Source organism: Canis lupus, chromosome 20 (assembly GCF_011100685.1).
Source record: "Canis lupus familiaris isolate Mischka breed German Shepherd chromosome 20, alternate assembly UU_Cfam_GSD_1.0, whole genome shotgun sequence".
In the NCBI taxonomy this organism is placed as follows: domain Eukaryota; kingdom Metazoa; phylum Chordata; class Mammalia; order Carnivora; family Canidae; genus Canis; species Canis lupus.
In genome coordinates this window covers 46,843,121-46,856,889 of record NC_049241.1, presented here as the reverse complement: position 1 = coordinate 46,856,889, position 13,769 = coordinate 46,843,121, and the positions used below count along the sequence as shown (strand labels likewise).

At 42.1% G+C, this 13,769-nt stretch overlaps 1 protein-coding gene across 1 annotated transcript; it reads left to right on the top strand.

Annotated features, from left to right (window-relative positions):
• The first annotated feature begins 12,524 nt into the window (after positions 1–12,524).
• Positions 12,525–13,469, top strand: OR2Z3 (olfactory receptor family 2 subfamily Z member 3). The gene has a single exon (XM_038565302.1). The coding sequence runs from the start codon at positions 12,525–12,527 to the stop codon at positions 13,467–13,469; it is 945 nt and encodes a 314-aa protein (XP_038421230.1).
• Positions 13,470–13,769: the final 300 nt, after the last annotated feature.

Below are 13,769 nucleotides of genomic sequence, written 5' to 3'. Positions count from 1 at the left end.
CCCTCCTACACTTATCTTCCTTCCTGGCTCAACGTGGGGCCCCCAAGATCTCTATAGATGGCCTATGATCAAGTAATCTGATAGGGGAAAGGAAGTGGGCACCTGGGGCAAAGGCAGTGGGCGCCGAGTTTCCCCTGCAAACTTCATCTCTGCCGGAGGTGGTTAAAACACAAAACAATATAGAACCGAATCTAAATCCTTGTACTCACACCACCACTCTCTGCTTCTAACAGCTTTCTGTGAACAATTATCTCAAGTTTGCCCAGTTATGGATATTTGGCCTTAGGAAATCACATGTGTGATTCTTTTCTTGGCTACTGTGGCCAGTACCACTTCCCAGAACTGTTCATTCATTCACTCATTCATTAGTACATGCATGCGTTCATTCATGGATGCATTACTCTAGCTAATTACCTATTTATTATTTCAAAGTTTTAAAATAGTGACAAAGGAAGAAGGAGCTAGCATTTATTGCCCACCCTCTTTTGTCAAACATAATGAAATGCCCTTTACACTATCTCATTTAATCTTCACAAAAAACTGTCCAAAATAGCGGCTGTTCAACACAGAATAGATGAAAAGCTTGGTGAGGTGAAAACACAAGGCTAATAAAAAGCACAGCTAGGATGTAAATCAATCCTTTCTGACACCACGCAGTCTTCCCCATTATTCTCTGCTGTGTTGCCAACATTAATACTATGTATTTGAAAGAGAAGAAAGAAAAGTTACGAGTTGAGTTGTAACCCTCCTCCACCCAAAATTTATATGTGAAAGCCCTATAAGCCCCAGGACCTCAGAATGTGACTTCAGTATTTGGTAAAAGGGTCATTGCAGATGTAATCAGTTTAAATAAGGTCATACTGGAGTAGGGTAGACCCCTCATCTAACATAACTAGTGTCCTTATTTTTTTTTAAAAGAAGGAGCTTGCATACAAGGAGAATATCATGTGAAGATAAAGACAGAGGTTGAAGTGATGCTTCTACAAGTCAAGGAACATCAAAGATTGCTGGCATGCCACAGAAGCCAGGAGAGAGGCAGGCAACAGATATTTTCCTCACCCACCAGAAAGAACCAAACTGCTGACCCCTTGATCTGGGACTCTATCCTCCCAAATGGTGAGACAACAAATTTCTGTGTTCTAAGCCATTCATTGTGCCTTCCTTTTATAAAAGCCCCAGGAATTGGCAGCCCGGGTGGCTCAGCGGTTTAGTGCCATCTTCACCCCGGGGCCTGATCCTGGAGACTTAGGATTGAGTCCTGTGTTGGGCTCCCTGCATGGGGCCTGCTTCTCCCTCTGCCTGTGTCTCTGCCTCTCTCTCTGTGTGTCTCTCAGGAATAAATAAATAAAATCTTTAAAAAAAAAAAAAGCCCAAGGAAACTAATATGCCACCTATTTGCATATTGCATTGCAATCTTTAGCCACATGCATACCTATTTTACACTATTATGACCATAGTAGCATATATCATAGAGTTTCCTCATGCTTCTAGGAAATCCTGATAGTTTTTTAAGTTTTTTAATGTGCTCACGCTTATTGGTAATCCGGAAGATGCAACCTAAATGAACAAGGAGATATTATTACATGCATATCAGATTACCGAGTGTTGGTGAAGATATGGAGTGACTGGAACGTTCATACGCTGTTGATGTGAGTGTAAATTGGTGCAATAATTCTGGGAAAAAGTTCAACACAAATGACAAAGTTGAGGACACATATACCCTTGGAGTTGCATTTGTAAGTGTATATACAACAAAGTTGTGTGCTTACTTGCACAGGGAGGCATGCACAAGAATGTTCATCATCTCAATCTTTTGTAATTGCCATAATTGAGAATAATCAAACTGTCCATCTGAGTAGAATAGAAGAGCACAATTGCAGTATATCCATACAATAGAAAAACAGAAAACATACATCAATGAAAATGAGCCAACCAGAGCTGTATACAACAGCTTGGATGAGTCTTTCTTATTTTATTCTGGTGAGAAAACACACATGCAAACAACAGACTACAAAAGCTCTTCGTAAGCAAAAGCAATTATTCAGAAACAATTTGTGCAATACACTGTCAAATGGATAAACAATTAAGAGTATGTGTAAGGTAGGTAGGTAGATGATAGATAATAGTTCAATAAAGCAAATCCAGCACAGAGTTAATAAATGGTGAATCCAGATGAAGGGCACACAAGTTCCTTGGACTATCCTGCAACTTTCCTGTAGGTCTAAGTTTTTTCAATTTATAAGTTGTGGAGAGGGCACCTGGGTGGCCCAGTGGTTGAGCATCTACCTTTAGCTCAGGTCAAATACAAATCACAGGGGTCCTGGGATCGAGTTCCCATCAGGCTCCCCACAGGGAATTCATTGGGGTTTGGGGAGTGCCTGGCTTCATCCATGGCTTCTCCCTCTGCCTGTGTCTCTGCCTCTCTCTCTCTGTGTGTGTCTCTAATGAATAAATAAATAAAATCTTTTTAAAAAAACCCACAAAAATAAAAAAAGTTGTGGAGAAAAGTTTAAAAATGTGAAAAACTAATATTCATAGCAGTTTTATTTTTAATAGCCTCCAAGCTGAAATAACTAAAATGTCCATCAACTGGTAAATGGATAAATATATCTTAATAGCTATGCAATGGAATACGACTGAGCAATGTAAAAGGAATGCATTCCTGACTCATGCAGCAACGTGAACGGTTCTCAAAGGCATGTTAAATGAATGAAGCCAGACCAAAAGGACTAGCTAACTATAGGATCTCATCTATACAGAGCTAATTATCGTGACAGCAGAGTATAGTTGGCTGGGGCTGGATATATCTATCTATATCTATATCTATATCTATATCTATAACTATAGATATATATATCTGTAAATATTTATACAGATATATAAAGAAAATCAGTAAACAATAATCAGAAATTTGGAATACTGGATAAGTCTGGAGAATTAACCAATGTGATGGAAAATGGGTATGTGGGGCTTCTGGGTCTGGCAGTTGGGCAAGTATCTTTTACTGCACTTGGGTTGTAAATGTGTGAACATAGATTACATAACCAATCATTGACTGTATATATTTGTTTATATATTTTGTGTATATGCATTGTATTTCACAATAAAGGTAAAAAATGTGAAAAGGGATACAAATATACTTTGCACAGTTAATCTGCTATATAACTGCTAATGGAATAAAGGACATTTATACAGTTCTCTTGCTTTTCATGATCAAATGTAGAAAAAAAGATGAATTTTCCAATTTGGATGGCCTATCAATCTCTCAGTTGGCATTTTCTGCAGACCTATTTTAGAGGCCAGCATAACAATAATGTCATCTTACTTTTACACAACACAGTTGGCTCCTATGTAACCACCAACTCAGAATCCTTTTTATGTCTGATATTGGGTGGTACTGCCTTATAGATGATTCCCATAAATTTTGTTTCCACTGTCCTGGAAAGAAATTACTCAAGGGAGGTCAAAGGTAAGGACAGAATCTTCATAGACCTGGACTCGCTGTTGGGCAACTCAGAAGTGTTGGAGAAATAAAAATCAAAACCCAAAGAACATGCCAGTTCATACAGAATGAGTTAACTTTATTACTGAACAAAGAAAAGGTTGGGTAGGGATCCCTGGGTGGCACAGCGGTTTAGCGCCTGCCTTTGGCCCAGGCGCGATCCTGGAGACCCGGGATCGAATCCCACATCGGGCTCCCGGTGCATGGAGCCTGCTTCTCCTCTGCCTGGGTCTCTGCCTCTCTCTCTCTCTCTGTGTGACTATCATAAATAAATAAAAATTAAAAGAAAGAAACTTTAAAAAATAATAATAATAATAAAAGGTTGGGTAGCCCCAGTGGTGCAGCGGTTTAGCACCGCCTGCAGCCCAGGGTGTGATCCTGGAAACCTGGGATCGAGTCCCACATCGGGCTCCCTGCATGGAGCCCGCTTGTCCCTCTGCCTGTGTCTCTGCCTCTCTCTCTTTGTGTGCCTCTATGAGTAAATAAATAAAATCTTAAAAAAAAAAAAAAGAAAGAAAAGGTCTAGAATACCTGCATGTAGCCTGTAATTGGCTATAAAGACAAATTTTCAGCTCTTTATATATGGAATTAAAACTATAGTTGATATACATCACCTTTTAGTAAACAGTTGGCAGTTACTGAATTCACATTGGTATTTTGTATTAGTCATGCCTTTTAATTTTCTGATATGTTGGTCCTGGAGAGACTAGCCCAGTTCTAGAATTAGCAAACAACTCACCCAGGAGAATGTCATTCATATGCATATCAACCCATCTGAAGTCCATACCCCCAAATACCTCCTTTCTCTATATACAAATCATATCATTCATATAAATTTTATATAAATATTTATAAATATTCATATATTCATTTTATATTTATAAGCATATTTTAAAATTCATATTCATTTATTTATATTTAATATTAATCAAATATTTATAAAAAGTCATCATAGATGTGGCCCAAGGAACACTCAACAGATTCCAAACCACCCATACCTTCCTACTGTTAGCGAGCCCTCTGGCTCAACCATAGACCCCAACAGTTAAAACCAGAAACAGACAAGACCCCTTAACTCTTACGCTAAAACCCATTGTGCTTAATTCTTATGCATTTTCTACAGGCATTGATGAAGGCATTTTGCAATGATGGGAACATTCCAACTAGACCAGAAAAACCCTGCTAGCAAAGGACTGCCTAGAGGACCACACCCCACACGCCCCATTCCCAGCCCTAGCTAGATCTCAGGTGAATACCTAGTGACCCATCCCTGATCACGTGCTTTCCGCCTACTCTCTTGCAGCACCCTCACCCCACCCCCAACCTCTCCTTATAAAACTCTGGGTGTCCCTCTAGCGGGTGGAGAGGTCGGTATTTAGGGCTTGAGCCTGCCACTTGCCAGGCTGTCTGTACTTGAAATAAATCTCTTTCTCTCCCAAATCCTCCTTTCTTGAGTTACTGGCTTCTCTTGCGAAGAGTTTATCTGAGTTTGTTCAGGCAACACTGTTGATGAGCCCAACCAGGGGCTGCGCTCTCAATTTGTCCACCCCCCCAGGGGATTTCCAGGACCTGGCCATTGGCTGGCGCAGTGCCAGGGCCCACGGTTCCTTTTCTGAGTTCCAGGCTGTGATTGATCATTCAGTAACAGCGCCTATATTCTTTGAGGGCAAAGCAGCAACATTTAAAAGTAACAGCAAACTAAAATAAGATGAAGACAGAGAGGAAGGCAAATCGTAAGAGCCTCTTAACTCTAGAAAACAAACTGAGAGTTGGGGGAGGGGAGGTGGGTTGTAGGATGGGGTAATCTGATAATGGACATTAAGGAGAGAGAGTGATGTGATGAGCCCTGGGTGTTTTTATTGTTGTTGTTGTTGTTTTAATTTTTATTTACTTATGATAGTCACACAGAGAGAGAGAGAGAGAGGCAGAGACATAGGCAGAGGGAGAAGCAGGCTCCATGCACCGGGAGCCTGAGGTGGGATTCGATCCTGGGTCTCCAGGATCGTGCCCTGGGCCAAAGGCAGGCGCTAAACCGCTGTGCCACCCAGGGATCCCCAGCCCTGGGTGGTATATGCAACTGATGAATCACCAAATTCTACCTCTGAAATTAACAATACAGTATATGTTAATTAAATTAAAATTAAATAAAAATTAAAAGATAAAAAATAATAGCAAAATTTAAAAATGCACACAAGTAGAATTGGATTGGTGAAATCATTTTTGAACCAGCAGAAAGGCAGGTCTGGGGTGAAAGTTAAGAGTTAATTTGGACATACTGAGCTCAAGATCCCTATCAGATGACCATTTGGAGATGACCCCAGCAGCTTTTATAATCTGGAGGCCTCTGCTCTGCCCCGTCCACCAGATGCATAGAGATGTCAGGAATCCTATTACTATTGCAAATCTTAAATTTTGTTTCATTAGGAAATAACTTAGATCTACATACTTTCTGGTTATTTGTTTTTTACAGCTTATGTTTTAATTAAGTTCTTTTCACTTTTACATATTTTTAGATTTCATATTAATTTAATTAGCAATAAAGAAACCTGGTTTTGAAAAACACCAGACATAGAGGGAGAACTTGCACACATGATAGACCTCTCATGTATCTTTTTGCTGGTGAGCCTAGGGAAATCATACATGGACATCCATTTAAAATCTCTGGAAATGGTCCTGTGAGCATACAGCAAATGAAGACATGTTTACTTATTCCAGAACTGTGGTCCCTTTGCTAATGATGCATACACAGAGCAGCACATTTCCCCATTGCTGGATTTTGGAATCTCCTGTAGGCAACATCTCCAATAGGACTTTGATCCCCTCTATCACGATTTGCCTTAGGCTTTGCACACATTCTTCCTTTAGGACAGGATGCTTCCATCCACTAAACCCACCTTCCCTAGTCTTGTAATTCTCCTAGTTTTTTATCTTAGAATGCCTTTCACTTCCATTTTTGAAAGTTAGCTTTGCTGGATATATGACCCTCTTTGTATCTTTCCTTGACCTGGTGGTCTTTCTCTTGAGGCACAGGTAGTTTCATGGAAACAAAAACTCAAATCATCACTAAGGAATCACTCCTGGGATTCTTGGAGAAGCCAGAGGATCAGTACCTTCTCTTTGGGCTGAACTTGACCTTCATTGTTGAGTCTTTGCTTAGTGTCACCCACCTCCACACCCCTCTTGGGCTTCATCTTCTCCAACTCTTCCTTTACTTGACATCTTTTCATCTCCATCATGGTCCCCGAGGTACCAGATGACATCCAGAAAGGAACAAAGCAATCACTTTGGCAGACTGCCTCGCCTGGATGGTTTTAGCTGCGATCAACAATTGTGTCCTTGACCATGATTTGTTTGTAGCCATTGCTGCCTGTAGTCTTGCCTGCCTTTATGGGCCACAGGCTTAGAGCTCTGGACCCAGCCAGTTCTGCATCTTGGTTCATTACTCTTGTGTACACTCTGGTTAATCACCTGATTTTGATCAGGGTATTATTACATACACACTGAGACCTTTCTGATTTTTTTCAGTTAACTTTTCAAGGTGCTTATGGGTACCAATACCTTTGATCTTCACTGAGTTCTCTTGTGTCTGCGAGTTCTGTGAGCACCCTTCGAGAATATGTATTAGAGAAGGGAATTACTCTAGAATAGGTCAAGTAAGTTAAAATAGATAAAATGAGTGGGGCTATTTCCTGGTTATTCTTCCAACATCACAGCTTCATTATTTTGCTCAAAAGAGATTCTCTAAAATTAGAAATGTTTGTGTGTGTGTGTTCATGTTCATTTGTGTTCATGCTAAAAATAAATAAATAAAAGATCTTCACATCCCCTTCTTCCGCAAGAGGACACATAAAGACTTCTGAATTATCTGATACTATTGTTTGGATTTAGATTTTTTTTAAAGTTGAGTAATCCACCACAGTGCTTCCCACCTTAATGGAATGGAGGGTTGGAGAATGTATCTCCTGGCATAATTTCAGTCTCAAGGGCTCTAGCTCCCATGGCTATTAATTTTCCCCCACTGACTAAAAAAGGGAGATTAAAAAAAAAGCTTTCTGATGCAACATAGTCCCCCAGAGCCTCTATCCTCAGACAATTTTGTCAGTCACCCTATAGACCAAGGCAAGACTCATTAACCAAAGGTGTTGGATTCCAGGGAGGTTTTTTTCAAGAAGGTATCCAGGATAAGGAGAGTTGAAGTATGCATGGGAGCCAAGAGGGGCTCTCAAACCCTAGAAAGTAGAGGTGAGAATCTGAAGCCTCACTGCTTGTGGAGATTTCCAGAGAGTAGGGATGGTTAGAGAGGAGATATTGATGTTAAGAAAGAGCCCCAGAAGTTGATAGTTTTATATTCATCTTTGTGATCCTGCCAAGTTTGAGTATATGCAGGAATTTGGAGGGACAAAGAGATTGTATATGCCTCTTAATCTTCCCTGACTCACAGGTGAGCATCTTCTTAAAAATATTTTTTAAGGATTTTATTTATTTATTCATGAGAGACACAGAGAGAAAGGTAGAGACATAGGCAGAGGGAGAAGCAGGCTCCATGCAGGGAGACTGATGTGAGACTCAATCCGGGGACTTCAGGATCACGCTGTGGGCCAAAGGCAGACAGTGCAACACTGAGCCACCTAGGAGTCCCCACAGGTGAGCATCTTACTATTTGTTTTAGCTCAGCCCATCAGTATTGCCTTGAGCCTCTGGTGACAGGCAGGGGTGGCGGTTGTTTTTAACGTCCACACATGAACTTCCCTAGAAGCTGCTGAGCAGGAAAGACCTAGAGGTCTTGATCATTGCTGAGAGATCAGAGTTAGGACATACTCCCTGGCATAGCCCAGAGACACCTTCAGCTCTCCTTCCAGAAAGTATAAAACACTGACATCCCGAAGCAGTTTTCAGAGATCAGATCAGATCAGATCAGATCAGCTTGGAGAGCCAGGACAGAAAGAGCCAAACCTCTGCTCAACTGGCGGAGTAGAAAGAGCACATGACTGGAACTCATCAGAATATGTTTAGCTCCCAGCACTGCCAGTCAATCCCTGTGCCACCTTAGACATGTCATCACACTAAGTATCTCCTAGCAGATTTTGTTCATTCAGCAAATGTGGAATTCATGTTGCTATGCTCTTTGTACTGTGTGTGTAGGAGTGAGGGTCAAACAGGAAACACTTCATGAACTAGGCTCTCAAATACTCGTCGTTTGATTTCCAAACTAGCAAAGAGAGGGAAAGGCAGCAATGCAGTGTAATTTTAATGAGACAGAGGCACTTTCACTTCTGTAGACCCCTTCCTCCATAAATAACAACATTAAAAATTACATTTTAAAGCTTGTTTGGGGGTATAAAGACATTTATAGTTCTAATTGGATGCAGTCTTCTTTTTGTTTCTGATTTTAAAAGAAATAAAAACATATTAATGTACTCTGGACCTCCTGTCTGACAGAGGAAGGATTCAGCCATGCTTCCTCATAGGTGGGAGATGCTGTGAAGATTTTATTGGCAACAGATCTGCTAATTCCAGTGCCTCTTCTCTCTTTCATTTCAGTAAGGACATCAGATCTGAAAAGCAAACAGTAATGAGGGAAATGTAGAAAGAAAGGGGTTTAAAAGTCTTAAAAAACTGGTTGGAGGGGCACCTGGCTGGCTCAGTTGGTAGAGCATGTGACGCTTAATCTCAGGGTCATGAGTTCAAGCCCCATGTTGGGGGTAGAGCATACTTTAGAAAAAAATGGTTGGAGTTGGAGGGACCCTTTATCCTAAGGTGTGAGATAGCCGACTTAAACAAGGAGACAACACACCCAAAGCCAAGGCTAGTCTCTGTCCAGTGCTTCCTGCTGCCTGATTGGGGAGGATAGGTTTACTGGGGGGGAAGCATCCTGTCCTAAAGGAAGGATGTGTGCAAAGCCCCAGGAAAACCATCAGAGTGGATCACAGCCCTATTGGAGATGCTGCTCACAGGAGATTCCAAAAGCCAGCAATGGGGGTAATGTGCTGCTCTGTGGATACATCATTAGCAAAGGACCATCTGGCAATTGTGGAAGGGAAAGTGAGGTCAAGGAAACAGTGTTGAGTGTGAGGGAAGAAAGGGGGCCTTTCATGCATAAGACATTGGGAAGATATCATAGAGTCTTCAGAGGGAGGGGATCCCAGGTCCCAGGGCAAGTAGTACTGAGTTCACATCACACTCTAGACCAAGTGACACTTCTTGGAGGTGAACCAGAGTGAACCTGAATGGCTTCTTAAGGTGGAACCTGCTGGGCTTTGACTAAGCCACTGAAAGGACCATGGTGCCAAAGCCAGGTGAATGAGTGGGGAAGTGCCAGGGCAAGGGTATTCAAGACCATGGAGCCATAGCTGGGGAGGTGGCTCCTTCCCCAGGCCAAGCAGTAGGATAATTGTCAAACAGAAGAGATAAACATTTCATGACTGGAGCAGGAATGCTAAGGTTTACCAGGAAAGCAGGATATGAATGGCCCATTATTTCTTGTTGGAAAGTAAGATGTGAGGAAAAAACACGGGAACCCTAAAATCATGCCAGCTGTTGCTTAAAAATTAATTCTACCACTTGTTTGCTGAGTAATCTTGGGTCGGTGTATGAGTGTCCTGGGTCTACTGTAACATAGTACCACACACTGGGTGGTCTAAAAAACAGACATCTCTTCTCTCACAGTTTTGGAGACAAGCTGTTCAAAATCAAGGTGTTGTCAGCATTGAAGCCTCCTGGAGGTTCTGAGGGAGACTCTGGCCCACAGCTCCCTCCTAGATTCTACCAGCTCTGACAATCCTTCATGCTCCTTGGCTTATAGCTGGATTAGTCCAATCTCTGCCTCCGTCTTCACATAGCCACCTTCTCTGTGTCTCTCTGTGTCCTCTCCTTGTCTTTTTTTTTTTTTTTGAGACCTTAAGTCCCATGACAATGGTTTATTATAAAGATGAATCCTCATCCTCATGACAGGCTTATCAGTAGGATTTCTGGTAGCGAGCACGGGCACCAGGACCACCAAACTTTTTGGTTTCGCAGCGCCAGGGATTGGCCACGAGCAGGGTCCAGTTCTTTCCTTGTCTTACAAGAACGCTAGTCACTGGATCTAGAGAACACCTAAAATCCAGGATGATTTCATCTCAAGATCCTTAATAATTATATCTGCAAAGACTCTCTTTCCAAATAGGGACACATTCTGAGGTTCTAGAAGGACCTGATTTTGGGGAAAGCTATTCAACCCAATATAGCTGACTTACTATACTTCTTTGAACCTATGCTCCTTCACCTATATAAGGCAAATGATAACACCTTAAGATAAAGAAAAAATGCCTGTAACATACTTAAAGTTATCCAGCCCAAAATGTCAATAGTGCAAACATTGAGACACCATTAACTGAAATCCATCAGCCTTTCTCTGACCTTACCACAGTGTCCAGTACACAGTAAATGCTCAGTAAGAATTAGCTCCCTTTTCTGCCCTTTGGTGAGGAGGTTGAGGGCAGATATAGGTGAAAAGAGAAGAATTAAGTACAATATCCACTTGAAAATCCTTTGACAGGGTCCAGAGGGACTATTAGCTATGAGTTTGCCCCAAGAGATAATGATTAAAGAACAAACCCTTCTCCATACAGAGTCATGGAAATAATGCAATTATCCAGTGATTTAAGTTGAGACTAGGCTTATTAATATTCCCTTTAAAATTCCCTTTGAATTTCTGGAAATTCAATTTCACAGACTAATCTCTAGGCATTCATATGACATGAACTCATCCCCATCAGAGGAGCAAGACAATGGACTCAGGAGACCTCCCAGAGACTCTGCTCCAGGTCAGAGAAGAGTTGTTGGATGTCAGTCTCAGACTTGGCACTGTTGAAATTTGGGACCAGACAATTATTTCTGGTGGGACCATCCTGTGCATTATAAGATATTTGGTAGCAATCCTGATCTCTACTCACTAGATCCACTAGCATCCCCAGTCATGACAACCAAAAATATCTCCAGACATTGCCAATGTCCAGGGAAATAGGGCATAATCACCTCTGGTCGAGAACCACCAACTTAGGGTAAGAACAGAGAAATTGTCATTTCAGGAGAGCATGACTGAGAATAAACTTGAATTGATTAGGTTTTGCCATGCAAGTTGACAAGAGTTAAAATGTTGAATAACATCAACAAAAAGGGCTAATATTGCATAGTCTTACTATATACCAGACACTGAGCTAAGCATCAGGCATAAATTATCCTACTATAGGTGAACCATGCTACCCAGCTGAATTTTTTTAATGTATGTATTTCCTCTACAACGTGAATAATAGTTGTGAACTTAAATCAAGAAATTGCCATATAAAAAAAAAGAAATTGCCATATGGTTGTCACTGAGTTGAGCTGTTTAATTCATTATCTCATTTAATACTCACAGCTACTCCTACAAGTTGTTATTTATCCCTATAGACATATGGATAAACTGACCCCCAGAAAGATCAAATAACTTGTTCAAAGTCACAAGGTGGGGAAACAGCTGTGTTGGTATTCAAAGTTGGCTATAATCCAGAGTATATCCCCTTAACCATATGCCAATCAATCCACATACCTCATATTCCTTCTCCAGCCTCATCATCCCTTCTTCTCTGGCAAGGTCGGCCTACTTGATATTTAATCTCTTTGGAATGAATACCACCTCTGCTTTGGCCCCAGAGTGTCTGGGATGGGGTATATTCCAATATTTCACTGGGACTGACTTGTACTCCATAGTTTGAGGAAAGGGAGTTCAACTGCAAGTGTTGGTGGATAGTGCATGCCTGGAGGGCGAAGGCAAGAACTTGCTGTTCCCCACCTTCTGACACTGAATCAGTGATGGGTTGTTTTTGTTGTTGTTGTTGTTGTTGTTTTCCTACAGAGACTGAATGTACTCATCATCCTTCTGGAGACTCCAAGGGACCACTACCCAAACAATTCTACTCGGCATGTAAGACAAGACTACTATTCACTGAGTCTCCTTCCAAATATCCTGTTGTTCCTACAGATGAGCGATGCTTCCTGGAAGATGAGGGAATCAAATCAGTCAGTGACCTCAGACTTCACCCTCATGGTGCTCTTCAGCCACTCAGGGCCACATGTGGTTCTATTCTTCCTTGTGACTGTCATATTCACTATGGGCCTTCTGGGCAATGCCATCCTGCTCTTCCTGATCCATACAGACTCCAGGCTCCACACACCCATGTACTTCCTGCTCAGTCAACTCTCCCTATTGGATGTTGGCTTTCCCTTGGTCACCATCCCCAAGATGGCAGCTGACTTCCTGCAGGGAGAGGGCTCCATCTCCTTTGGAGATTGTGCAGCTCAGATGTTCTTCCTGATGCTACTGGGTGTCTCTGAGGGTGTCCTACTATCCCTTATGTCTTACGACCGCTATGTTGCTGTGTGTCACCCCCTGCATTATCTTGTGTTCATGAGGCGTCAGGTCTGTCTGCTCATGGTGGGCACCTCCTGGTTGTCAGGTGTGCTTGTGGCCTCCATCCAGACCTCCATCACCCTGCACTTCCCCTACTGTGCCTCACACACTGTGGATCACTTCTTCTGTGAGTTGCCTGCTCTGTTGAAGCTCTCTTGTGCAGACACCTCTGCTTATGAGCTGTCGCTATCCATCTCAGGGGTGCTGATCCTGCTACTGCCCCTGTCACTCATCACCACCTCTTACAGCCATGTGTTGAGGGCTGTTCTCCGCATGCAGTCTGCCGAGGCCCGACACAAGGCCTTCACCACCTGCTCCTCGCACATCACTGTGGTGGGGCTCTTTTATGGGGCAGCCATATTCATGTACATGGTTCCAGGTACCTACCACAGCCCACAACAGGACAATGTGGTCTCCCTCTTCTACAGCCTTGTCACCCCCACACTGAACCCCCTCATCTATAGCCTCAGAAACCGAGAAGTTCGAATGGCTTTGGTCAAAGTCATTGGCAGAACTGGCTTTAAGTCAAAGAGATGAATTCATGGAGGATTCTGGGCAGTTCCTGGGATCCTTCCTTACAGTTGAGCCTTGTCTCATTTGTAGTTCATGTGGTACAAGGTGTATTATCACCAACTCCCTTTCTTCTCCCAGACCTGCTTTATCTCTTGGGGATTTATAGAAAACAAAAATACTGAATCCAATCACTTAAGAGTAGGGGCCGTTTGTTTGGGTTTTTTTTTTTTTTTCAGTCTTACATAGAAGGAAAATTTTACTAAAATAATGCCAACCCAACAGCTTGTAGATATTTTGGGCACCTGTTGTTAGTGTCCTGGCTTA